Below are 24,729 nucleotides of genomic sequence, written 5' to 3' on the forward strand. Positions count from 1 at the left end.
TCTTTAATTAGTACTCTCCTGGGTCCAGTGGAGCATAAGAAGAGATTAAGTCAGTTTTCTTCCTGGAATCTGGGTATAGAAGAGAGAAAACCTACTTTTGTGTTCTGTAGAGGTATTGAGTAGAAGAATATAGACTAGGGGTTTCCAACCTTTTGGGATGTGAAGACTCCATTTAATGTCTGGCGTTATGAGGCACCCTGCCCTTGCTTGTGGTCACTATTGGCTGAGAAGTCTGCCTGCGCAGCAGAGGTTGAAAAGCACTGTCACAAACTAACTGCTCTCAAGCCTGCAAAAGCACACCCGGCACCAGTGTGTCTAAGGACATGTCAGGTGTTCTTTACGGTCCTGACAGCACAGCCCCTTCTATTTAAGATGGGGCGCATAGTGGAAGAAATTTGAAGATAAAAAACAAGACCACAGGACACTTAATTAAAGAGGTGATATAGAAGGACTATTGAGATTATTAATCTCCTGAGAAAATGGAATAGCTGAATTTTTACCAGTGTTTTGTCTTGCTGTTGTTTTGTAGGCTGAATCACCTCAAAGTTGTCATTCCGAAGGAGCTGATAAAAAGAGGGAAGAAAAAACTCCAAGTAACTTCCAGAAGTCGGGGAACATGCTTCAGCAACCTGATTGTAAGATTACAGGGGCTAAGAAAAGAAAAATTGATAATGCATGAGTTGAGTGCTTCTAAATCTTCTAAGAAGAAGTTTATGCATGTATACACCATTAGTTTTGTAGTTAATCAAAAGTTTAAGACAATTTCATTAATATTTTATTCATATGGAGCTATATTTTCAGAATTTATTTAAGTATTGAAGACTTGAGACCTTTTGAAATTTTGAGATCATGAACTGTATAAATTTACAGTATGAAACAAGGGAAAAATACATCATTTTAATGTAAAACCCTTTAAATGTAAAATACTTAAGAGAGTAAGTTCATATAACTACCTTAAGCTCTTTATGCCTTGCCATAACTAGTTGTATTTTTTTCTTTTGACACAACTGTCTTTTGATAACAATGTTGTTATACTGAGTATTTTACTAAATAAAAAAGGAATAAGGTATCCACACAAATAACATTAGCAAGTATGCTACACCTCTACTGAAGTAAAATAAAACTGTGAGCTGCTTGAGACCACAGCCCTACTTTGACATTTCACAGAGAATGGCTCTGGTATGTTAACCAGACCACACTGCTGACTAAGTAGATAACGACATAGTTAAATTTGCTCCAAATCTAAATCACAAATGAATGTGTCTAAGTTTAAAAACACAGAAATGAATACTTAAGACTTAAGTGGTCAGTTCTGTGTTAGGAAAAAAATATATCTATAAATAAATGACACGAACTGATTTCATCTTTAGAATTTTATTTATTTTTAAAATCTTCGTATTTCTGTATTTTTAACTTCAGATGGTCATCTTTAAATCAGTGCAGTCAGTCAATTTACTTTATTGGCATGTGACTTTTTTGTCTTATTTGGAACTCGATGTAGCCCTTGAAATGCCCTTTTTAGTCAAAATAATCTTCTATATCAATATTTGGATCTAGTAGATCTTCTCCATATGCTGAAAGATTCATCTGGTTTAAAATTAAGTTTTCAAATGTTTCTTCTAAATCAGTTTCACCAATTAAGACCGCTCCCATCATTCGCCCATTCTGCAGGACGGCTTTGATGTACTCTTGTCCTTTGGTACACCTCAGTATTAATTCATGGTCTAAACCTAAGCCCTGTGCATTGTATTTTCCCAGCAATACAACCTATATAGAGAAAGACAAAACAATTATTTTAGTGACTATGAAAAAGAAACAGAATATGCAGTTATTTTGTGTTTTCCTAGAATGGCAAATCTAGTCACGAAAATTTACAGCTAAAAGTGCCATTCGGAAGAGCCCAAAGAAAACACTTGCATGGCATGCATTTACTCTACAGATAACACTACCATACAACCTGTACGAACATTAAAAATACCTAGTGAATATACAAATATGTAGGAGGTAGACTACATTAGCCTTGAGTCACAATTTAAAGATTTAGTAAGAAGCTGAATTTGATTTTTCATGGGCAAATTGTTTAGTCTCCCTGAACCGTATGTATATATTTGTATGTGTTTCTCCTTATCGGTAAATTAGGAGGAAAAATCCTGACTCAGAGTGATGTACAGAGGATTAAATAAGATAATATGTAGGGGGAAGTACCTGCTCATTCTTGAGTATGAACAGCTGTTAGTTCTCTTCAAAAAGGAGGAGTGAATTGCAACTAAAACTCAGAAATGCACCAACAGGGAACAAATCTGGAAGAGATTCCCCCCCAACCCCCCGAACTATAAAATAATATAGTGAGAAGGTAGGTTATGATTATCAGATGATTAGTGATTAAGCCCAGCAATAATAACCAGGTATAAATTTGCAAGAAATGAGGAAATTTGTCATTTTTTGTAAAGTGGTTAAAGCCATATGTTTATTCATGTGAGAAAATCAGATGATCATAATTAGTTAGTTATAAAACTAACAAGCAGGGGCTTCCCTGGTGGCGCAATGGTTGAGAGTCTGCCTGCCGATGCAGGGGACACGGGTTCATGCCCCGGTCCGGGAAGATCCCACATGCCGCGGAGCGGCTGGGCCTGTGAGCCATGGCCGCTGAGCCTGCGCGTCTGGAGCCTGTGCTCCGCAACGGGAGAGGCCGCAACAGTGAGAGGCCCGCGTACCGCAAAAAAACCCCCAAAAAACTAACAAGCAGAAAAGGCACTCATCTGCTTATCTATCTTACCTTGTAGTTAAAAAATTTTGTTACATGAGCGAAAAGTTCAAAGCTGAAATCCATGTCAGTAGACTCGCCTACACTAGCTGCGGCCATGCACTTGGCTGCATACCATCCCATCTGTCTAGCCTGGGTCCACAGCCTCATCTGAAATAAAAAAAAAAGGTTATGCTATTTAACTTTTTATTATCATCATTTGAAAAATGTTATCACCTTAACCTAGTAAAATTCCTTAAAGGGGTTCAGTGCTTGACAGTCCTTGAGAACAGTTAGATCTAGCTAGTTAGGTAATTGATTGAATCATCTTTGCCACAGAAGCAATCAGCCATCCACACTAACCAGCTGATTCTGGTGTTGGTCATTCTTATACCTCATGTGTGGTAACAAATGTCTTTTTGTGTGCAAAAAATAATAACCATACTCATGGATATGAGCTTTAAGCATTTCTGGTAGAAGTGATAGAGTTTTAAAAAAAAATTCGGTCTCCTCTCTAAACAAGGTTGGGTTTGAAGAAGTAAGAGGCAGCTTACGGTAAGGGAGCAGAGTAAACTGAGCACGGTAACAACTAGAGAGCGGCCAACAGAAGTGGCCTGCGATATTACACTGCTGCACTGTTACCTAATGTATTCTAACCTCCGAGTCCCTTTAGTTTGTGTCTCGGACTATATAAAACAAATGAAGTAGTGTACTTACTGCTTCTGCAAATTAAGAGATGAAGCTTTATTAGATTCACTCAAAGTAAGAAACCCCTGTTTATTTTTGGACTTTCCTGTATCAGAGTATGAGGCACATGAAGGATATAATAATATACATATTCCCTAGATTCAACCCTTAGAGGGCTGAGATGTTAAAAAAAAAAAAATCCCATGAACTCCAATTCCGAATTGAGTTTGGGACAGACATGCCATAAAAACAACACTGGATGTCATTGTAGAGAAAACTAAAAAAAAAAGCTAGTTTGAAGCATTTTAGAATTATGGCTGAAATCACTGTCTTGTTGATGCTATCTCTGATGTATGTTAAAACATACTAAATAATAAAGCTGCTTCTTAGAATATATCTGGTTCTTGCACTACTTCACACTCCACAGTTAATCTGAATAAACATGCCTACCTGTGGAGCTGGTCTTTCACCAAGATAAGCGTTGACTGGTTCTTTCATCTGTTAACATCTACCTCTGTCTCTACTCCTACTAAAACAACCCCACCTCTGGCCGCTGAGTATCTTCCTCCAGTACTTCTGCTCCACCATTACAAGGCAGGCAACACTGTCGGGGCAGGAGTAAGTCTAGGTCCAGTTAGAAGGGGGTTGTTAGGCTGAGGAATTCTGCTTACTATGGGAACAGTCTTTCAGTAATAATTCCCACGGGAATAAGATCGTCAGAAACAGAATGTATGGTTTCTAATTTCAGTTTGCTACTTTTTCATCCAAAGCTGTGCTGTCCCAAATCATAGTCACTAGCCACATGACTATTTAATTAAAAGTAAAATTAAAATTCAGTTCCTCAGTCACATTTCAAATGCTTAGTACACACATTGCTGGTGGCTACCTGACTGGACACTGCCGAAATACAGAGCATTTCTGTTATCACAGAAAGTTCCACTGGACACCGCTGATAAGCATCTGAGCATGAAAAGCAAAGTAACCATCATAATTCTTTTTAAATCAGAAGACATCCCAGTCTATTCCATCACTATATAATCACTTACCAAAAGGGAAAAATTCTAGTGTTCTTTTTGTTTGTTGTTTTTGTGACAAAAAAACTCAATGATAGCTTCCCACTTAAAGTAGAAAAGTTGGAAAACCAGAAGGCTGGATATGCTGGTAGCAGTTCCTTTATTTTCAGATGGAATCTCTGATAAAAACCTGTGACCACCTATGCCAGCTTACCTGCTGCCAGACTGGGCTGGGCTGCCAGGAGGCCGTGCAGATGTCACCTGCAGCATAGATGTCAGGAAGGGACGTGTGCATGTGATCATCCACCTTCAGGCCACCGTCTTCTCCTACATCAAACTAAACAATGTTCCTCATAAGCATACGGGGTAAGAAAAAGGAAACGTGACTTTTTCATTCTAATGTAAAAGAACAAGTCAAATTCTACACGTTGATATGCTGATCTTTAATGAGAAAAGTTGGCTAAACTGCAAAGTTTAGACAACTAAGCTGAATTTCCAGGCACTCAAATTCCTACTAAGACGAACCCATGAAATTCTTAGAACTTCAAATTCCTAAGATTCTTAGAACATCAAAAATTGCCAATAACCATATGATGACCCCACCCATAGTTACAAAAATATTCCTTAGTTTTTGTAACCTTCAGATGCTAAAAAGCAAAAAATACAAGCTGGCTTCTCTAAAAGAATCACTTTTAAGAATTCATAGGAGGTATCAGTTTCTTACCAACATTTAGATAAACTGTGCATTATGTCCCCTTAATAATGACACTTAGGCTGGGATGTTAACTGCTTAAGGACTTGAAGCAGTAAAAAAAATATTGCAAATCAAGACATGAATATAAACTAAACTGTTTTCAGTCGTCTTAAATTACAGTTCTGTGCCAGAACAATGAACAATTACTCATGCTTGAGAATTAGAGATCTTCATAAACAATACTTTAAAAGTGTTCACAGTGGGACAAAAATTTTCACCTTACATTGTTGCCACAGAGAAAAGGTTCTGTATTTGGTGTAACTCCTGTAGCACTGACAATGAAATCGCAGCCATATATCTTTTCATTGGTCAATTCCACATATACAGGCCATATCTCTTAAAATAAAAAAAAAAATTATTCTCAAGTGTAATCACCACCGTCTGTAACATTATGTGAATACAGTGACTAGAAGAAAGAAAGAAAGAAAAAGGCAGGAGATGACTTTAAAACAACACCTCTTAATATTTATAGGTACATCTGCTAAAACAATTTTTAATGTCATCAGTGCCATCTTCTTATTTTGGGTATAATCGCAAAACCATGGCAGGCATTCTAAACATTTTTCCTTCAAATTTAGACAGAAATTCTAACAAAGTAAATTTAAATTGATAATACTTTATAAATTATTTCTTTAAAAATCTTTATTAATAGATTATACTCCATTGAGAGTTTAGTCTAACTAGGTTACTCACTTTTCAATGTTTTCCCTTATTATTCACATTCAAACTAACACTCTCTTTTCCTATGAAAAAATTCAAAGAATTCAGAGCAGTGGGATATCCCATACAGTAGGTTTGGGTGAGTGTATTTCTGAGTAATTCTCACAGGAGTGTAGAATAGGAATTTTAAGAGATCTGTGCCTTAGTTTCAAATTTATAGATTTCATTCTGTTTGATTTTGAGGATGTCACTTCACCTTTGCGAGTATCAGATTTCTTTTAGTTTTTATGTTTTGTCTTGATTCACAAGATATTCTGATTAACTCATCACGTTATGATGGTCAAAACATAATGAGCCCTACGTAAGATGTTACTCTTTCTACAATTTATTAGAAAATGTAAAGAGTAGGTAGTGAAAACAAGATGATTTATGTTATTAAATTATGGTTTTATTTTTACTTTTCACATTTAAGTTTTATATGGAAATATGAAGCTGTTTTCTAAATATAATAAAGCAATATTAAGTTGTCTTCTTTTAAAATAAGTGTTTATTTTTTTCTTATTTCATCACTTACCTTTGTCAGCTATAACTAACTGATTATGATGGTCTCTTGGAAAAGTCAAGGACTTCTTCTTAGAAATTCTAAATTCTTCCTGAAGATAGATTTTCTTTACTTCACACATAGTTTCAATGTGGATTTTATGAGAAAACTAAAATAAAAGAAGTACTGGTCACTATAATACTTCTAGAAAGAATGATCTGGGTTACTGACGATGAAGAAAAAATTTATAATACGCTTATAAAAACATACAGAAAAAATAATTCTTGTGGTATAAAAGAAAACACACTGAATGCCCACAAGCATGGCTCTCAGTTTCTGTTGGAAAGAAATAAGCAGAACCTCAGTCAGTACTTAAAGAGATCTAGTAGTTGAACTGGCAGGTAGCACCAAGGGCATACTTTTTACTATGAGCTTCCCTGATAATTGCACGTAGATTTCTTTTAAATTACAGCTGTTACAGACTAAAAAAAAAAAGTTGATATATCCCAGATTGTTATATTCCAGAATCTTAGTAAAATGCCAGTTAGGTAGGAGATACTCAATAAATGTTCACTGAACTAAACTGAAGTTCCCAGGTTAAGAATACCATTCAGCTTAGGACCTGAAGGTGCAGGAATAAATTACTTTGTGTAATTTCCATCACAAAAGTTAGGTACACTGTGAAGCCTGCCCCCTTCCAGCCTACTGAAGGCTGAAAAGGTATCATACACAGTAATAAGGACTGCGTGCTTCTTGCAATATTTAAATATCATAGCCTTTTAACAGCTATTAAAAAACTAAAATATCTAGTAAATAAAATGAGTAAAAGCAAGTCATCTGCTTATGCAATTAGGATGTTAAATGTGTATTTTATTTAGAATCTATCTAATAGCCTTTAAGATATTATACTACATCTAAAGTGACCTTTGAGAAAAGATTAAAATAGGACGGGTGTATTCACTAACGTCTCTGTATGGAGATCTCTGTCTCTGGAGAGTTCAATGGGGCCAAGTGGCACTGAAGCCCTTTCCTAGAACCATGGATTTTAAGGAAAGTGACCTAGCAATTCTTAGACTATATGCTTATAACCAGTCTTTAACAAACAGTTCAAGAATTTAAAATTGCATTTAGATACGTTTAAACAGTATACGAAAACATACCTCTTTTGTTCCTTTAAGATCCAACCCTTCATGCCAATCAGGTCCCAAGGCACTGCCTGTATTACCAGCATTAGCTTTGGTTTGTGCTTCCTTTTTCCTTCCTGAAGGGATAAACTCAATTCAAAATCCAAATGATATAAAAACTGCCAGGCAGAGAATTACGTTTTTGTTCAGAAGTTTTTAGGCAATGTAATAATTTTCACACATACATTCATACAGCAGGACTAAACTTATCTATATTAATCATTTTAATCATAATTTTAATATTTTGTGATGTAGAGCTATAAAATGGGTAATCTTTCAATCGAGTGTTGTGTATAAACACTCAAAAGTGTTTTATGGATGTTATATACACTGGTTAATATGAAAGGTAAGAAAATTAGACATCAAATTTTGAAAATTTTGTCAATTTTTAGTACCCCCAAAACTTACAAAATTCTTGCTCAATTTTATAAGCCAAAAGTTAAAAAAAATAAAAAAGCTCTTTTAAACTAAAAAAACTGCATTTGTTTTTAAACTCACTGCATTTTTAGTAAAATTACCTTAGGTATTGTCCAACTGGAGCATCTGTCCGCAAAGATGCAGATGGGCTGGTTTACTTAATTTACTTTAAATTGCCAGTTTTAGTTATACATATTTTTCATATAAAATACATCATACACATATGTAAATATATTTATCTTATAAATATTTTATACATATATATAAATAAAATCTTAAACATCACATAAGGAAATAGAAATAAAATTCCTATCCCCAAATAAAATATTTTTGCTAAATTTTCTTATAGCCTTTTTCTATATGGTTAAAAAGATACAGTTTCATCCGTGAATGAATGAGCTAGATGCTATATTTACCTTCAGTTGTATATCTTGTTCTTTTTTGTGCAATTTTAGCCTCTGGTTTTTCAGCAATGAGCTTTGAAGTCAAGAATTCAGCTGCTCCTTCATCGAAGAAAGTATTCCCAATAGCTTTATCTTTAATGGCCCAAATCACTTCACAGCCTTCAATTTCATACCTAAAGGAATATGAAAGTTAGTTGGAAGAAAAACTCTTTGTATCTACAAATAACAGTTATCTCTTAAGGCAAATGTAAATAAACTATTTTAAGGCAAACTGAGAAAGAATGATTATAAAGAGGAATGTAACACTCTTTCAGGATAATACGTGCTAAGTAGAATAAATAATACAAGAAATGTAACCAGTTTACTGAAAAAACATATGTGACAAATATATGTACTGAATATCAGGTAAAATTTCATTGCACTGAACATCACTTCAAAGTGTTTAATTTCTACAGGATAGTTATATGAATGTCCGCCAGGGTTCCCAGGAGTGAGCAGTGCCTTGCTTATTACCTAGTTATAGATTAATCAGTAATGAACGGACAGATGTTATACGTGTTATATAGCTACAATATTGAGAACAGTTGACTTCTTTGCTAACAAATATTTTATGTATTCAAAGCACATTATGGAAGGACACAGAAAAAGGAGCAAATGAGAGAGAGAAACTAAAATCTTAACTTTGTTATAACAGAATAATTACCCTGCAGTGAATTCCCTTCACCTCAGAAATTTCCAAGCCATCTAGCCAAAGAAAGATCCAGTTCACAGAAAAATGAAGGATCTTAGAGGAAGAAAGGAATGGCCAAGGAAGCCACCTTCCATTACCGTTCAGGAGGTAGCCAGAGCTCCTGCAGTTTTATCTCTAGGTTTGGACACGGAGAACGTAATTTTCTTAATATTCATTCCACAAGGTCCCTGAAGTTCATTATAATCTATCTGCTATTACTACTTATTTTGGTACAAATGAATTGGGACAATATATACACACAGTATATATGGTCATCCTAACTACACTAGGATTTTATTTGAAATTACAATGGTAATAAGAGTGTATTAGTGTTATTAATTTTTAACATTGATTTATGGTAAAAAGTACTACCATCTTTATATCTCAGACTGATGTAAGTTAGGTTATATGACTTTTCGAGGCTGATCAATAAGCAGGTGATAAAAGAAAGAAGGTTTAGTACATCTGACTTCAGATCACCTGATGTTCATGCTTTCTGGCATATGGTAAAGGAGTCCCTTGCTTTCTCCAATGGGCCTTTATTTTTCCTCCTCTCCTATGCCAGCAAAGAGTATTTATAGTTACTAAATGTCAGATTATCTGGAGAACATTTTATCTTAACTCTGCTCAGGTCATACAGCATTGCTGATGAGCAGAAAGCAGAACACACACACATCTGGTGATAAATTTTATATGTCAATTTACATATAGGCACACAGTTACCATGAAATGATTTCCTTAATTTTTATAAACTAGAAATTTCTGTGATTACCATTTTTTTTGTATTTTAAACACAAACATAACACATATCAGAATAGCTTAAAATACTGATGCTAGACCAGCGAGCCGTATTTACTGTAAGTAGTCACCACAAGTGACTCCTGGGTGTGCCATACCTCACGAGACACCCTCTAATCCTCTTACCCTATGAACTTGTCCTCAGAAAGATGCGTAAGCATGAAGGTATCATCACCCATAGGGGAAATACTGCTTTCATTTTTAAAACCACTCTTAAAAAACAGAAGTATTAAATTTTGTGAAATTATGAAAAACTATGTTTGAAAAAGAAAGGATTAACCTACATTTGGAAAGAAGAGATAATAACTGAAATAAAAGTATACTGAAGAAAATCAACATTAGCCTCAGTGGGACACGGGGGTTATTAAAAAGCAGAAAGAGTCTGGATATGTCATTTTTCATCAAGAGAAGACAAAGGCCTAATCAGTCAGTAAACCTAAACCGAGAGAATAACACTATATGGGAGCTTTCTTAAACTACCAGAGTTTACTGAATATAAAATTATGTGTTTTATATCCAAGTATGTGGTCTTTAATCTCCGACCTAAAGAAAGTGAGGAATAGGATTAAATGTTGTGAAACTGAACATTTTTGAATGAGAAAGCTTTTCAATGTGAATAATAATAATAATAGTATTAAGTTATACTTTTGGTGATAACTGATGGAGAAAATCTGTCAGGTGTACATAAGGATTTGAAGCCCCTCTTACAATAAATGTATGCCTCCCTCCTCTTGGCCCAGTTTGGTCTTGACTCCCTAGTTTTTTCTCTGCATTTTTCCATACAATGCCTCAAACTTCATAATTAAAACAATGACTGCCACACCTAGTACTCAGGCAATCCAACAACTCTTACAGGTTTCCACTGGGATTCACCATCCTCTAAAAAGGAGGGGCAAAAACCTAGTCTCAGAGTTGGAATGAATGAAAGTGAGAAAAGACAGGGCTTTGGCAGATTGCTTATTTTGATACAAATTTGTCCTCTTTGTAGTCAGACCCAACTTTCTGGCCTGAAAAATATCTAGACTATTCCATGTCAGCCATCTGCTGAAAGATAAAATCACAAAGAAAGTGAATCAATGCTCTGTAGACCACAGCAGGTCCTCAATGTTTTCCAAACTTGAAGTATCATCTTAAGATGACAGTATTTCACATTAAGGTGTTCACAATCCCCAACTTCCAAAAACCAAGAGCTAGGAGTACCACATACCCTGAAATAGAACTCACAAACACTTTGCGTTTCATCGGCCAGACAGGTACCACACATGAGTGAAGCAGGATGGGTATAAGCAATAAAAAGTCGCGGGGACTATCACCAGAAACCTCTAAAGGTGTACACGTTTTCAGTTGTTTTTCAGTACAGTATGTGCTTATAAGAACACATGTATGGGTCAAATCTAGACAGTCATCAGTGTCAGACCCTTTGAGACCTAAAGCATTCCCGAAATTCCTATGTTTTATAAGGTCAATTTTGCAACTATGAATTCCATGAAAGCTAAAAAAATAAAGTGGACTTTTCCCCTTGAAAATGTATGAAAAACAATTATATTTATCTTTGATTTTAGGATAACAAGATGCCTTCTAGTCTGTCAATCACATGAATCACAGAGCAATTCTTACATAATATTCAAATACAGGTACTTACACTAGTTCAAGTGCAATACCACCATTTCCTATGATCATTATTCTCTTAGCTTTTGTAAGCTGTTTCTGAAATTCCTGTATCAAAAAGAAAATGAAAAGAGTGTTTTGTAATAGTGGGTAATGCCTGACCCAACAGGCTTCACTGATAATAAACCTCACTTTCCCACTCTGCCAGGACACACCATCCCAATTAATATAATAAATGCTCCCTCCATGTTTCACCCCAAACTGCCTTTATAGCAAGGCCTCTTCCTGCCTTTCCTTGCCTTTTATGTCACTATATTCAGAATTGCAGCAAGAGCCTGTCTTTAGTTTACCACCTTCCCAACTATTTGACCAAATCAGTTACCAACATGACATTGATCTAGACCCTGGAAACAGGATTCTTCCTTTCCTTCTAGTCCCTCAATTGACACTTTCCTTGCAGTTACTCAGCACTTGGAACTTGCAGGAACGAGAAGCACAGCAGCACAGTGGTTAAGGGCACAGATCTAAAGTCCCTGGCTCTAGCAGGTACACCAGGTGACCTTGGGCAAACTGCTTAACCTCTCTGCACCTCAGGTTCCCCAGCTATAAAATGGAAATAACAGGTGAGTATATCTCAAGGTCTCTATAAGTATTAAGATGATAGAGATAAAGCTGTTGGGAGTAGGAAGCACATAATGTCTAATATTTATTTTAAAATGTTATTACGTTATAAGACAGCGAATTGATGCCTCCACCTCCCATCCCTCCCTCCCTCCCCCCTCCCCCCAAAAAGGATCACAATGAACTTGGAGAGAAGAAAAAATACCAGGAGTCATTCTTATGGTACTTTCTAAAGTAGAGACTAGTCCCATTGCTTCAGGATGACATCTGAATAGCTAAATTCCACCTCCTACTATGTCAGGTCACCATTTCTATTAATGGACCCCAAAACTTATTGTAATGTACAATACACAACCACTGAATTGACTTCTTTAAATTTTATAAGAAAAAAACCTGAAGTTAATTCTACTTTGTCCTTCACTGAACACAGTAGGTAAAGACCTGTAAAGAGCAGTGGACAGGGAGATGAATGTCACGAGTTTAGATTATGCTTCTGATAATAACTACTTTAGTATAGCTAAATTTCTTAGTCTCTCCATCTCAGCTGCCTCTTTGTAGGGTGGGAGTAATGACTGTCACACAGGATCATCTTGAGGATTCAGTGAATTCATATGTGTAGAGGGCCTCGCTGTAACACAGTTATGAACTCAATCTTTGATAATATGAACCTAAAGTGTTTACAAGAACATAATCCAGTTCTTCTAGTATTGTCTAAATTCCTAATTATTTAAGAAGAAAATACTATCAATTTTCAAGACTATAAAATCTTATCATGTAAATGTACAATTACCACTTCATGGGACAGAACAACAACAATGAGCTTGAGGTAAAACAATAGTATTGTGACTAGAAAACAAGAAGGTTTTTGGCAGTAAGGGTCAATGAACCCTGAAATAAATTACCAAAAGAAGTTGTACAAGGTTCTGAAGATAGAATTTCACCTTACTGGGATAGTTTATCACTGTTCTTGAGCAGAACAACAAACAAGTGTCTTTTTCAGTTCTAGGATTCTGTCATGATTCTGTATAACAAAGATCTTCTGAATACTAACTAATTTCTTTGCTGAGAAGTAAATTTTGGACATGCTTTATCTTTTGAGAAAAAGATCATTACGTCATTTAGGATGTAAATCACATACTCCTGATCAGAGTAAAATAATGAATGTGTATGCAATGTAAGTTGTAACCTTCAGCATAGACATTATTTCTGGGATATCACATAATGGAAAGAACATGAATTAAAAAACTAGATAAACTATCCACTAAAACTAAACTCAAATTGGCAGTAATAAAACATTGTAACTACTTTCTGGTTTATGAGTCATGAAACCTTTCTTCTGCTGCTACAGTTTAGGAATTGACATTATGAGTGGAACACTTTGATTCCAATGTAGAAAACGTCTAAGAAACCTTCATGTTTCTTCCCCATGACCCAGTGTCAAAATGTTACCTGAGCACTGTCTGTATCACGGATTCCTAACACATAAGGATTTCCTTCACATATCAACTTTGGTTTAGCTCCAGCACACAAACAGAGCTTCTTATAAATATGCTGATTGCCATCTTCAGTTAAAATGCACTGTAAAACCATAGAGCAACAAAGAGGAGAGGGGGAACATTTATACATAGGTACAACTGCACTTTAAACATTCAATAAGACAAAAGCAAAAAATATATTAAGGTTGCCTCTTGGTGGCACTCAATACTTTGTTACAGCAATGACAAAGCTAACTAAGCTTTGTTAGAGAATGCATTCTCTAATCCGGTGATTCCTAATCACTTTAGAAGCATGAACCATTTAAAAAATCTGATGAAAATTAGTCCTTCTCCCGTGGGGAAAAAAAGGTATATTCCCACAAAATTTTGGATAAAACCAAGGGAATCTCATGTTTGGAAAGGTATGTTGACCTTAGATTAGAAAGGAAACATTGAGAAAATTTCAAATTGAGCATGCTGATGAACGTTTCCTTGATGAACATTCTGCTCTCAATGAGAAGATACTGTAAGAAGATCTAGTGATTCTAATCATATCAGACCTTAATGTCTGTTATGGGTACAGGGGAGTAGTGAATGGTAGAAGAGGTCACAATACATCTTCTTAATCTGAAAAATCAGAAGTGCTAAAAAACAGTATTTATATTCTTAAGTACAAATAACAATCACTTTACCAGCAAACTTCATGCTGTTTGGGGATTATATTTTCATATAAGTGAAAAACATGTTAACCTTAAATCCTAGCATGTACTGGCTTTAAAGTAAATTTATATTAATTTTGAATTAATGAATTTAGATGAATCTAAAAATACATATCAGAGATCCATTGTTTTTGTTCCTTAATACTGAATAAATATCTACACAAAAGTAGAAGCATTTAGAAAGCAGGTATACATAAGCATGTGCTACTATGAGAGATGTCAGACTTTGCTGGAATGGTTTCGGAGGTTAACCTTGTGCCATGTGTCTGATTTATAAAACTTGCCAAATAGCATTTACATACCCACTGAAATATTTGTTACCCATTCTAACTCTTCAGCTACATAACAAATACATAAAACCAATAAACCAACACAGTATAATCATACAGAAATGTTACACAAGTCTTCCTTTAGATAATCTGGTTCGAATTTTAACTAATAGAAGTTAGTTATAAGCACTGACCAAATTTAAAAAATTATTTGCATTTAGCTACTATAAAAGAAACACAAAAACTTTTCATTGGCTACTGTTAAATTTTTGGAAGTAGAGACGAAGGTAAAACACATCATTTCTAATTCACTAAAGAATACAAAGGATGGATGACAGAATGCATGTTATGTAGGACACTTTTCAAATGAAACGTGTGGCACTCTGATTCACTCAAATGCCCTAATATATAAATTCCCTCACAATTCATTAGTATACTTTTGAGCCTACCTCAGTGAGCAGATTCACTGACATGGGTGTTTTATGGAACAAGTACTACCATTACAAGTATTAGGAAATGACTGCGGTGTTTGGATTCAGATTTGCAATATTTTTCTGATAAAACTCGGTACTTTTTCTTACTTTTTTTTTCCTGTCAAGTTATTTGTTTCAAATGTGACATGTATGCTTTCTCCCTAAGGGAAAACTCAAATGTTAGCTGCTTTAGAGAAACAACTACAAACCCTACTTCCTATCTTGCCTAAAGCTCATCTGAAGGTACTGTTAATCACGCGACACTGAGACTTCCTGACATCTGAGACTGAGGTACTGCCTTTCCTGAGACTGTCTTAGTTTGGGCCTTATATCATTTTGGACTATTACAACCACCTTCTAATTTAGTTGTTGGCTACTGGCCACCTGCTCTATCCCAGTTCATCCTTGACACTGCTGTCAGATCCATCTTCCTAAAAGAGTATTTTAGCATCCCTGGCTCCACTTAGAATCTCTTTACTATTTTTTCCACTGATTATAAAATAAACTCAATATTAACATGACATAAAAAGCTCTTCACAATCTTATTTACTTATTTCTCTGGGCTAGTCGGCCAATCTCCTTTACTTATCCACACCCCAACCCCTTTGACAGTCTCACTCTTCCACATGCCCCTTTCCTTTCTCTGGGTCTCTGAACCCGTAACGTAATCTCTTCTTCCTGGAATGTCCTTCTCCACCTGGAGAACTCAATTCACCCATCTTTAAAACATAGCTCAAATATTACTCAATCTGGGAGTCTTTCTGAATACCTACCATCAGAGCTTTGATAATATTTCAACAACTGTTTTCTTCTATGGGCATACATTAAACGTACACATGGCTGTACTCCCTATGACATTGACAGCTACCGGGAGTAGGTTCTTGCTATCACTGCTACTGTATCCCAGTACTTAACACAGTGCCCAAAACACAGTGAACACTATATAAATGTTAATGCTAATTTAAAATGTAAAACCTAAAATGCCAGGCTAAGCTAATTATATGACCCAATAAACTCACAAAAAGTGTAAGTTTTTGTAATACTAATAGAAATCAATGTCACTGAAATTTATATGCTAGAGACTTGGGAGGTGGTGGAACAGGTGGGGGTCAAAGGAAGGCAGGCAAAACCTCACCAAGATTTAACAATGGCAAATGTCATTAAGAAAAAACCCCTCTTACATGTTCTTTGCTGTTCAGTTGCTTTACTCCAGATTCTATAACCTTAATGTTGGGAAAGCGATTTTCTAACATGGTATTTGGTTGTTCTTCAACATCAAATTCTTCCAACACTTTAGAAACCTGTATTAGATAAAAGAAATAAAAATGTATACTTAAAAATTTTTTTCCTTTCAAGAATTAAAAAAAAACCCTTTCATTTCTTTTTATACACTATTTATTTCATATTCATAAAACAAGAAAGTCTGCCAACTGCACTATATACAGTGAAAAGAGGGCCAGACTCTGCATTTTAAGACCTAAATTCAAATACTAGTCCTACCACTCTTGGTCAACTCAGAAAGTCACTGAGCCTCAGCTTCCTGGCCTGGAAAATTAGGGCTAACACTACTTATTTCTGTATAGTGTAATCAAACAGCTTATCTATTTCTTTATCCTTGTAGCTCTCTCTCTTCATTTACTAGCTAACCTTATTGTGATCTAGTCTTGGGACTCTTCTTTCCTCTTCTCCAAAATCATCAGCATCCTCTTGGACTCACTTTCCATCCTATCCCACTAAGACTCCATTGTGGATCATTTCCTTCGAATGATGTGCCATGGATTTGGGGAAGGATTTTCCCCAAATCCTTCCTTGCTCTCTTATCCTTAACCATTAATTACCCTGAAAATGCCCAAGCACAGACCAAATTACTTGCTTTCTCTAGTCCTATACCCAGTCTGCTATAGAAGTACCACACACCTTTCAGACTGGTATTTGGCCTTAAACACTGCATGGAAATGCTACTGCATGGCTATAGCAGTTCTCAAACATTTTAGTCTCAAGACCCCTTCACACCCTTACCAATGATTGAGGACCCCGATGAGCTTTTGTTGAGTTACACCTAGCAATATTTGCTGCATTAGCAATTAAAACTGAGAAATTTACGTATTTCTTAATTCACTTAAAAGTAACAACAATAAAAACATGTTACGCTGATATAACATACCGTTAATGAAAAATATTTTTTTCTAAAACAAAACAAATTAAGTGAGAAGAACAGCCCTGCTTTACATTTTTGCAAATTTGTTTAGTATCTGGCTTAATAGAAGATAGCTGCATATCTGCTTCTGCATTCAAACTGCTTCTACCTTTAAACCACTGCAACGTTGTTTTGGTTGAAGTATCAATACATGAAGAGAGTTCAGTCTCACACAGATATGCAGCCCTTTCAGATAATTGTACATTCTTCTTGATGCCACACTAAAACTCAACAAGTGATGGTTTCTTAAAGATAGATGAAATGTAGAATTTGAAACCGTATCAAGAACTTTTCATACTGTGACTGTGAAATCCATTAGTTTATCCTGCACTTTGAGTGGATCCTGGAACATCACACATCAGTCGTTTGGACAATACTGGTTCATTAAATTAACAGAGATCTTCCAAATACTGACACATTTCATATCAATAAATATAAAAAAACACATTCATTATTATCAACAATTTCATGAGAAAAGTCTAAGTACTCTAAGGCTCACAGTGAAGAACGAGTTTTCCAAAAATCTAATTTTTGCTTGAAAGCTCTAGTTTTGTCATAATGGCAACAAGTACCATCAGTTGTTTTCTTAAAGTGACAGGCTCACTTCATTCATTTTCCAAACATGAATAGCCAGTTTGTCAGCTGTTCTTTCAAGTGAAATTGATGTTCCATGAAAACAGTAGCTAGTTCATCTTCAACTCAGCAATCGCACAACTGCTTTTCCTTGAGACAACGTTGTACTCGTTGTATGCCGAAGAGCTTTATGCATACATCGCATTGCATCATACAGAATATCAAAAAGATGTGTACTCAGGAGTCAAGATTTAATAAAACTAACATGTTTTTTTACTGGCTTTTATTTTTTTCACTAACTGTGTGGCAGTGAAGAACAAAATGGCTACCAATTTAAGTAGCCACCACTGCTTTTATACCATCAGTGCAAATGTCAACATAGTGAGAAGAGCAATAACATCTTAGTAACATATTCCATTCCGTCAGTGACTTTTTCAAACTTTCACCAGTCTAATATTCCCTGAACTTACTCTATCCTCTTTATTCTCAGTAAATCACCTTACTTGTAGGCACAAAGAGACCACTAAGAACTCTGACTACTTCTTTCCCACTATCTAGACATTTCTTTGCTAGTGTCCACCTTCCCTGACCCACTCCCACTATTTCAGAGTCAATCCATTGCTCTGTGCTCCATATCCCATCGCCTCTCACCTCCTCAGGACTCCTTCCTTGTTATATATTCCTTGCTCTCCTTCATCTTCAGGCTTCCCCACTGGTTTCTTAATCTCAACAGGTGAACAGGCTCAAGTGTTTCCCACCGTAAAAGAATAAAACTCAACTTAACGCTAGACCTTATGTCCTCTTTTTGCTGCCACTCTATCTTTTCTACCTTTGCAGCCAAATTTTTCAAGAGAGAAAAGTTTATGCTAACCGTCACTTTAGAATTTCCTTCCATTAATTTCTCAAAACAGTATAAACTGTCTCAAAGTCACCAATGATCTATACTAGAAATAGCTACTTTAGAGCCATCATCTTACCTGACCATTCCACAGGATCTGACACAACTGACCACTCCTCTTAGTTGAAACTTTTGCCTTCCTTGGCTTTAGGGTTACTGCTCTTTCACAGTTTTCCTCTTAGATCTAAGCCTAAGAAGGAGGATGGCCATTTTTAAGTTCTCCTTTCTCTCTGACCTCCGCTTAGTGTTCCAAGGACACCACCACTGGGCCCATCTTCTTCTCCCGGCATGTGTCCTTCCTGGGAGAGTACAAGCCAGGCCTGTATCAGCTGACACTGAGACAATGGTGAATACTAAATTACCGTCTCCAGCCCAGTCTTTTCACTCGCTCTAAATGCTCCAGCAGTTTGGCATATCTACATTTAGATAACGTGCAATTTCGCATCATGGCACACAAGCCCGTCACCATCTGGCCCCTGCCTACTGGTTCAGACTCGCACTCCACACGCCAGCAGTGAACTGGTCCCTGTTGGGGCATGTTTCATAGCTACACATTTTCATGACCTCGGCACAGGCCTACCTCCACTCGCGCTCTTACAAACACTGTAAAACCATTTTCAAGTCTCAGTTTCAATGCAACTTCCAATGTAAAGGCTTCCTTGATTCGCAAAGGCAGGCTTCGGCACTCCTTTACAATGTTTTCTATGTATAAAAATAAATATGTAGGGGCTTCCCTGGTGGCGCAGTGGTTGAGAGTCTGCCTGCCGATGCAGGGGACACGGGTTCGTGCCCCGGTCCGGGAGGATCCCACGTGCCGCGGAGCGGCTGGGCCCGTGGGCCATGGCCGCTGGGCCTGCGCGTCCGGAGCCTGTGCTCTGCAACGGGAGAGGCCACAACAGTGAGAGGCCCGCATACCACAAAAAAAAAAAAAAAAAAAAAAATAAATATGTATGTATTGGAATATTACCTCAGTTTTTTTGCCTCTATCAGGATAATGATCATATTGTATGACAACTATTTCTTGCATATCTGTTGTCCCAGTAGAAAGTAATCATTCTGAGAAATTGACCATGAGGGCCCTACAGCCAAAGTGCCTAGTTTCAAAACCTGACTTTATGCACCTCAGAAATTTACCTAACCTCACTGTGACCCATTTACCTCACCTGTAACATGGGGATAATATAACGACCTACTTCACAGGGTTAAGAATTAAATACATTAATATATTTAAAACATTTAGAAGTATAGCATAATAAGTACTCCATAAATGTGAATTATTATTATTATTAATCCTTTTTCTCCTTTAAAAATTACACAAGTCATGAACATGTGCTCTTTTTAACACTAAACAAATAAACAATACATAATAAAGATTAAATATTAAAATTTATAAAAAAGATTATAAAAAATTATAAATTATAAAAAAAGATTAAATATTAAAATCCTTCTTTACTGCTCTTTAAATCTCACTTTCCCCTTACCCCAGGGATAACCACTAATGACTTTTTGACGTATGTTCTATACTTTTAATCTCTATAGCCTGGGTGCCTAGCACACTGGTTGGTAAATAATCTAGGTGCTCAATAAATGATAACAAGAATGCAATTTCTGACTTCTAAACACTAAGACTTCTAAACATTTGCAACATTTATTTTAATTCACTTTCACATAGATTAGTACATCTTAAGTTCACAATCTTGTTAAGCAAGGAAGATATTATCCTAATGATGCAACTCAGGTCCAGAGATTTGCCAAGGTTACATAGCCAGTAAATAAGAGTTAGGCCTAGAACCCAAGTTCTTTTCCTTCTACTGTACAACACTTAAAAAAAAAAAAGATTGGCAAAAACTAAACTCGGGTCTTACAGCTCTGGGATCATTACACCAAATTAAGTCTTCTGTAAAGACATTAGAAGACTCAGCTATATATCTCTCTATCAATGTATGTACTCTTAGCCGTAATTGAATATATACTTTTTGCTTTTAGAAATTAAGAGCCATAATTTGTTCTCTGGTTCTCCCAATCCCATAGTTCTTTTGGCTGTACCAAAGGTTCTAAGATATCTTACATATCTCTAGGCAGGTTATAAAGAGCAACATATGGCACTAAATTACCCTTGGTCTTAGGGGCTTATGTAAATCTTAGGGGTTTATATATGAGAATGGGGTAGGTTAACCGTATATTGATCTCTTCCCTGGGAGACAATATATAAAGAACTTTTATAAAACATACTTCAAGATTGGAAAGGTGTGTTTGTGGGAGATGGGTAGGGAGAAGGTTGCTTTTCCTCTTTAACATCAAGTCTCTAACCTTTACATGAATAAATAATAAATCTTAGACAAAAGGCTGAAAGAAAAGATACAATCTATTATCAGAGTATTAAAAGGGAAAACTTCTAATGAATCAAAGACTATGTTAATAGTCTTCATTGCAGTGTGGGAAGAAAAGATTTATGTTTTTCATCTTTTTATTCATTTATTTTTTGCATAGGCATTATAATATTCACAATTGTAGCACTGTAGTACATGTATACAATTTATAAATATAATATTAAAATATGAGCTGAACAATTTTAAACTTTGAGCTATGATTTTAAAATGAGTATCAAAAGAACATTTGTTATTTTAAACAATTAAAATACTACAATTACACTAACTGCTATTTGAGTGATTGTAGTTTTTAAAGAGTAATACTAAGAAAGTTATATAAAGGTTCTTACCTGCTTGAAATTTGTAACTGCTTTAATAACAGGAGAAGCTGTGATCAGGAGAATATCTTCTGATGGAAAGTGAATTGCCAACTTATTAAAAAAACAAGTAGGAAAAATATGATAAATAACTAAGCATTACTACATATGGCATGGTGGGGTGAGACAGGGATAATGCAATTTTAATAATGTTATTAACTTAGGAAACTAAAAACTCACTGTTCTTCCTCTAAAGGTCTTGGTCATATTTATGGGGTAGTGGTGAGTAATGTCCCCCTCTCATATTGTTAAAATGAAAAATACATTTACACTAAACTCAACAATTATCATGCAGAGGATGAGAAGAAACTATCTTCTTAATTAACAGTTAAACCAACTTCTATTTATTATAAAATAATAATTTCAATTGCCTTTAGTAGAATGAAATTAAGCAAAGCTTCAATAAAACATTTAAAAGCTTAGCACCTTTCCCAAGTACTTCTATAATATTTGACAATATTATCACTCTCTCCATCTTGCTTTCCTCTGTATATTCTGTAATTTATGTCCCCACTTTCTGTTTCCACTATTATGCTACTAAAATCACCTTGAAGTTAGCCTTCCAGTTTCATATTAACCAGCTTCCCCTGCTCCAAACACATTGTAACTAATCATCTTTCAAAATTTTTCATTTGATATTACTACACTGCTCAAAATCATTTGACTACTTATATAAGTCTTTGTTAAATTCTTAGCACGATTTATAAAATCCTTTATGATCAGGTCTCTACCGCTTTCTGGCTTCATCTCTGGTCATCTTCCCCAAGCAGCAAAGCTTAAACCATACGCTTTAAGCTTTGCTGCTTCCGGATGGCGCCACGCTTTTCCACCTGAGATTACACTGTTGCCTCCCTTTGGAAAGTCTGTCTTTTCTTGTCTACTTGGTAAACTTTTTACTCATTCCTCTATATAGGCATAACTCAGAGATATTCTGGGTTCGGTTACAGACCACTGCAATAAAATGAATATCTCGATAAAGTGAGTTGCATGAAAATTTTGGTTTCCAAGTGCATATAAAAGTTATGTTTAGGGACTTCCCTGGTGGTGCAGTGGTTAAGAATCCGCCTGCCAATGCAGTGGACACGGGTTGGCCTGGTCCGGGAAGATCCCACATGCCACAAGCAACTAAGCACATACAACAGAACTACTGAGTCTGCGCTCTAGAGCCTGTGAGCCACAACTACTGAGCCCGCGTGCCTAGAGCCCATGCTCCGCAGCAAAGACAAGCCACTGCAATGAGAAGACCACGCACTGCAACACAGTGGCCCCCGCTCGCCGCGCAACTAGAGAAAGCCCGCACACAGCAACGAAGACCCAACGCAGCCAAAAATAAATAAATAAAAGTTATGTTTACACTATAGTTGCCAATATTAAGTGTGCAAAAAAAAAATGTGTTCTTAAAAAATGTAATGCCTTAATTAAAAAATACTTTACTGCTAAAAAATGCTAACCATCCTCTGAACCTTCAGCGAGTGGTAATCTTTTTGCAATAGTAACATCAAAGATCATTGAGCACAGATCACCATAACGAATAGAATAATCATTTAAAAGTTTGAAATACTGTGAGAATTGTCAAAGTAGGGCACAGAGACACGAAGTGAACAAATGCTGTTGGAAAAATGGTGCCAGTAAGGCTTGCTAGAGAGGGTTGCCGCAAACCTTCAATTTGTAAACAATGCAATATATTCGAAGTACAATAAATTGAAGGGCAATAAAATGAGGTATGCCTGTACTAAGACAAAAGGACAACTCCCTTAATAAAGGATACTTTTTTCCTAATCCACTCCTTACCAACTCCACAGGTACCCCTAAGGTAGTGAACACATCGATGAAATGACTTACTTACTTACTTTTACTTATTTATTTATTTACATGACTCACTAGGCTGTGAGTCTCTAAAAAGGAGGTACCATGCTCTGTTTGTATTAGTCTGATCAGCCCTTAGTACAGTGCCTGGATTATAGGTGTTTACTCAGAGAATAAATGAAAACTACACATCCAAAGATTAAAAGTCAAGGGAAAATAACCTCTTCAATTTCTTATGACATCAGTGATGTCATAAGAATATTACATCTGTTTACTGTTTACCAACAGAATAATCCAGTCCCTTTTGGAATACATGTACATGTATATACGTGGTCTGATTATTCACTATAAATCAGAAAAGCATATCCTCACTGCATTTAATCCCTTGCCGGTTGTTTTTAAAAACATTACTAGAGATGATACCTCTTCTATCTTGGGAGTCCAAAGTATAGGAAACTTACGTAAGGGTTTCTTTACCATTCAGTTATGATGCACTAAGGACCTGGGCAGCCGTGCGGAAGCGGGATTCAATCAGCTAATTAAGAAAGGGGGTCGAATTTTCTGACCAAGAACTTACTAGTCGTAACCCCCCCCTCCTCCCCATCGGCTTTGACATTACTAGGACCAGAGCCGGGTTCAGTCCGCTTTGCGTTTCCCCTAACAACTTGCTCGCCATCGCTCCTCCCTGAGGCGGAAGCGAAGCCTGCGAGGTACTAAGGACATCATCTGGGGCCACGACAAAGTCTCTAATATCTGGGAGCAAGAAGGAGTAAAAGGGGTAAAAGGAAGCGGCTAAAGAGCGACCTGGAAAAAAACTACGAAAGGCTGGCGGGGAAGGAGCCTCAAGCGCCACCGCCTCCGGGATGGAGGAGAGGCGGAGCCGCCTGCGCGCCCCCCTTACCTGCTCCGCACAGGTGACACCCGCGATGCCACCCCCGACCACCACGAACTTCCCCGCAGTCGTGGGCGAGCACGCCGCCTCCATGCTCTCGAACGCCCAGCGGTTTTAGGACTACAGTGCGGAAGCCGGAAAAGTTTACAGGCCGGGAGTGGGAGTGGCGCGGGGAGGCCCCTTTCGGCGCCTGCCCCTGAGAATCCGAGCTACGGGTGCCCGGGAGCTCATACTTAGTCTCTTCGCGTATCGGCCGGGGCTACGTTTCCTAAAGCGCAGAGGCGGCTTGGCAATTCCGGGGTTTTGCGTTATTATCGCCACAGCTGAATGTATATTTTCCCACAAAAATTTGGTAAAGATAAGACAAAAACCAAAGTAAAGTAGATGGGTTGTCAAAAGAGGCTTGGCAGGTTGTCTAAAAACAGACCAGTGTTTCCACGGAGCAGACCGTTCTTAGAATAAATGAAGCTCTCACTGTTCGTTCCTGCGGGAAATTAAACACAGCCTCAGCTCTTAAACTC

General features: G+C 36.6%; 2 protein-coding genes across 6 annotated transcripts in view; one reads left to right on the forward strand and one right to left on the reverse strand.

The window, feature by feature from the left end:
• Positions 1 to 5,625, forward strand: part of RECQL (RecQ like helicase) — a 37,434-nt gene extending 31,809 nt beyond the window's left edge. For 3 of the 4 annotated variants that reach the window (XM_032645070.1, XM_032645073.1, XM_032645072.1), the window contains one exon: positions 530 to 5,625. In XM_032645070.1, coding sequence (XP_032500961.1) covers positions 530 to 679 — 150 coding nt within the window. In that variant the 3' untranslated portion in view covers positions 680 to 5,625. The remainder of the gene's footprint in view (positions 1 to 529) is intronic. The other variant, XM_032645071.1, reaches the window with a different exon arrangement.
• PYROXD1 (pyridine nucleotide-disulphide oxidoreductase domain 1) lies at positions 1,359 to 24,423 on the reverse strand. 2 transcript variants are annotated; one of them, XM_032645074.1, is made up of 12 exons: positions 24,218 to 24,423; positions 21,484 to 21,564; positions 16,278 to 16,397; positions 13,610 to 13,738; positions 11,574 to 11,647; positions 8,416 to 8,576; positions 7,559 to 7,659; positions 6,432 to 6,567; positions 5,421 to 5,533; positions 4,658 to 4,780; positions 2,777 to 2,914; positions 1,359 to 1,767 (listed from the first exon to the last, which is right to left on the reverse strand). In XM_032645074.1, exons 1-12 carry the CDS (start codon positions 24,299 to 24,301, stop codon positions 1,519 to 1,521), a joined length of 1,509 nt encoding a protein of 502 aa, XP_032500965.1. In that variant the 5' UTR covers positions 24,302 to 24,423; the 3' UTR covers positions 1,359 to 1,518. The 2 variants fall into 2 exon arrangements, with proteins under 2 accessions (XP_032500965.1, XP_032500967.1); XM_032645076.1 differs by lacking the exons at positions 21,484 to 21,564; positions 24,218 to 24,423 and adding an exon at positions 19,345 to 19,366.
• Between the last annotated feature and the right edge of the window lie 306 nt (positions 24,424 to 24,729).

This window comes from Phocoena sinus, chromosome 10 (genome assembly GCF_008692025.1).
Source record: "Phocoena sinus isolate mPhoSin1 chromosome 10, mPhoSin1.pri, whole genome shotgun sequence".
Taxonomy (NCBI): Eukaryota; Metazoa; Chordata; class Mammalia; order Artiodactyla; family Phocoenidae; genus Phocoena; species Phocoena sinus.

Excerpts from the sequence above, each read along its gene's own strand:
- PYROXD1 (XM_032645074.1), bottom strand. The coding sequence starts at position 24,301 with ATGGAGGCGGCGTGCTCGCCCACGACTGCGGGGAAGTTCGTGGTGGTC. Across the intron at positions 16,398-21,483 it reads CAGTTACAAATTTCAAGCAG|GTTTCTAAAGTGTTGGAAGA; the intron begins GTAAGAACCTTT and ends TATCTAATACAG. Across the intron at positions 4,781-5,420 it reads CTTTTCTCTGTGGCAACAAT|TTTGATGTAGGAGAAGACGG; the intron begins GTAAGGTGAAAA and ends AACATTGTTTAG.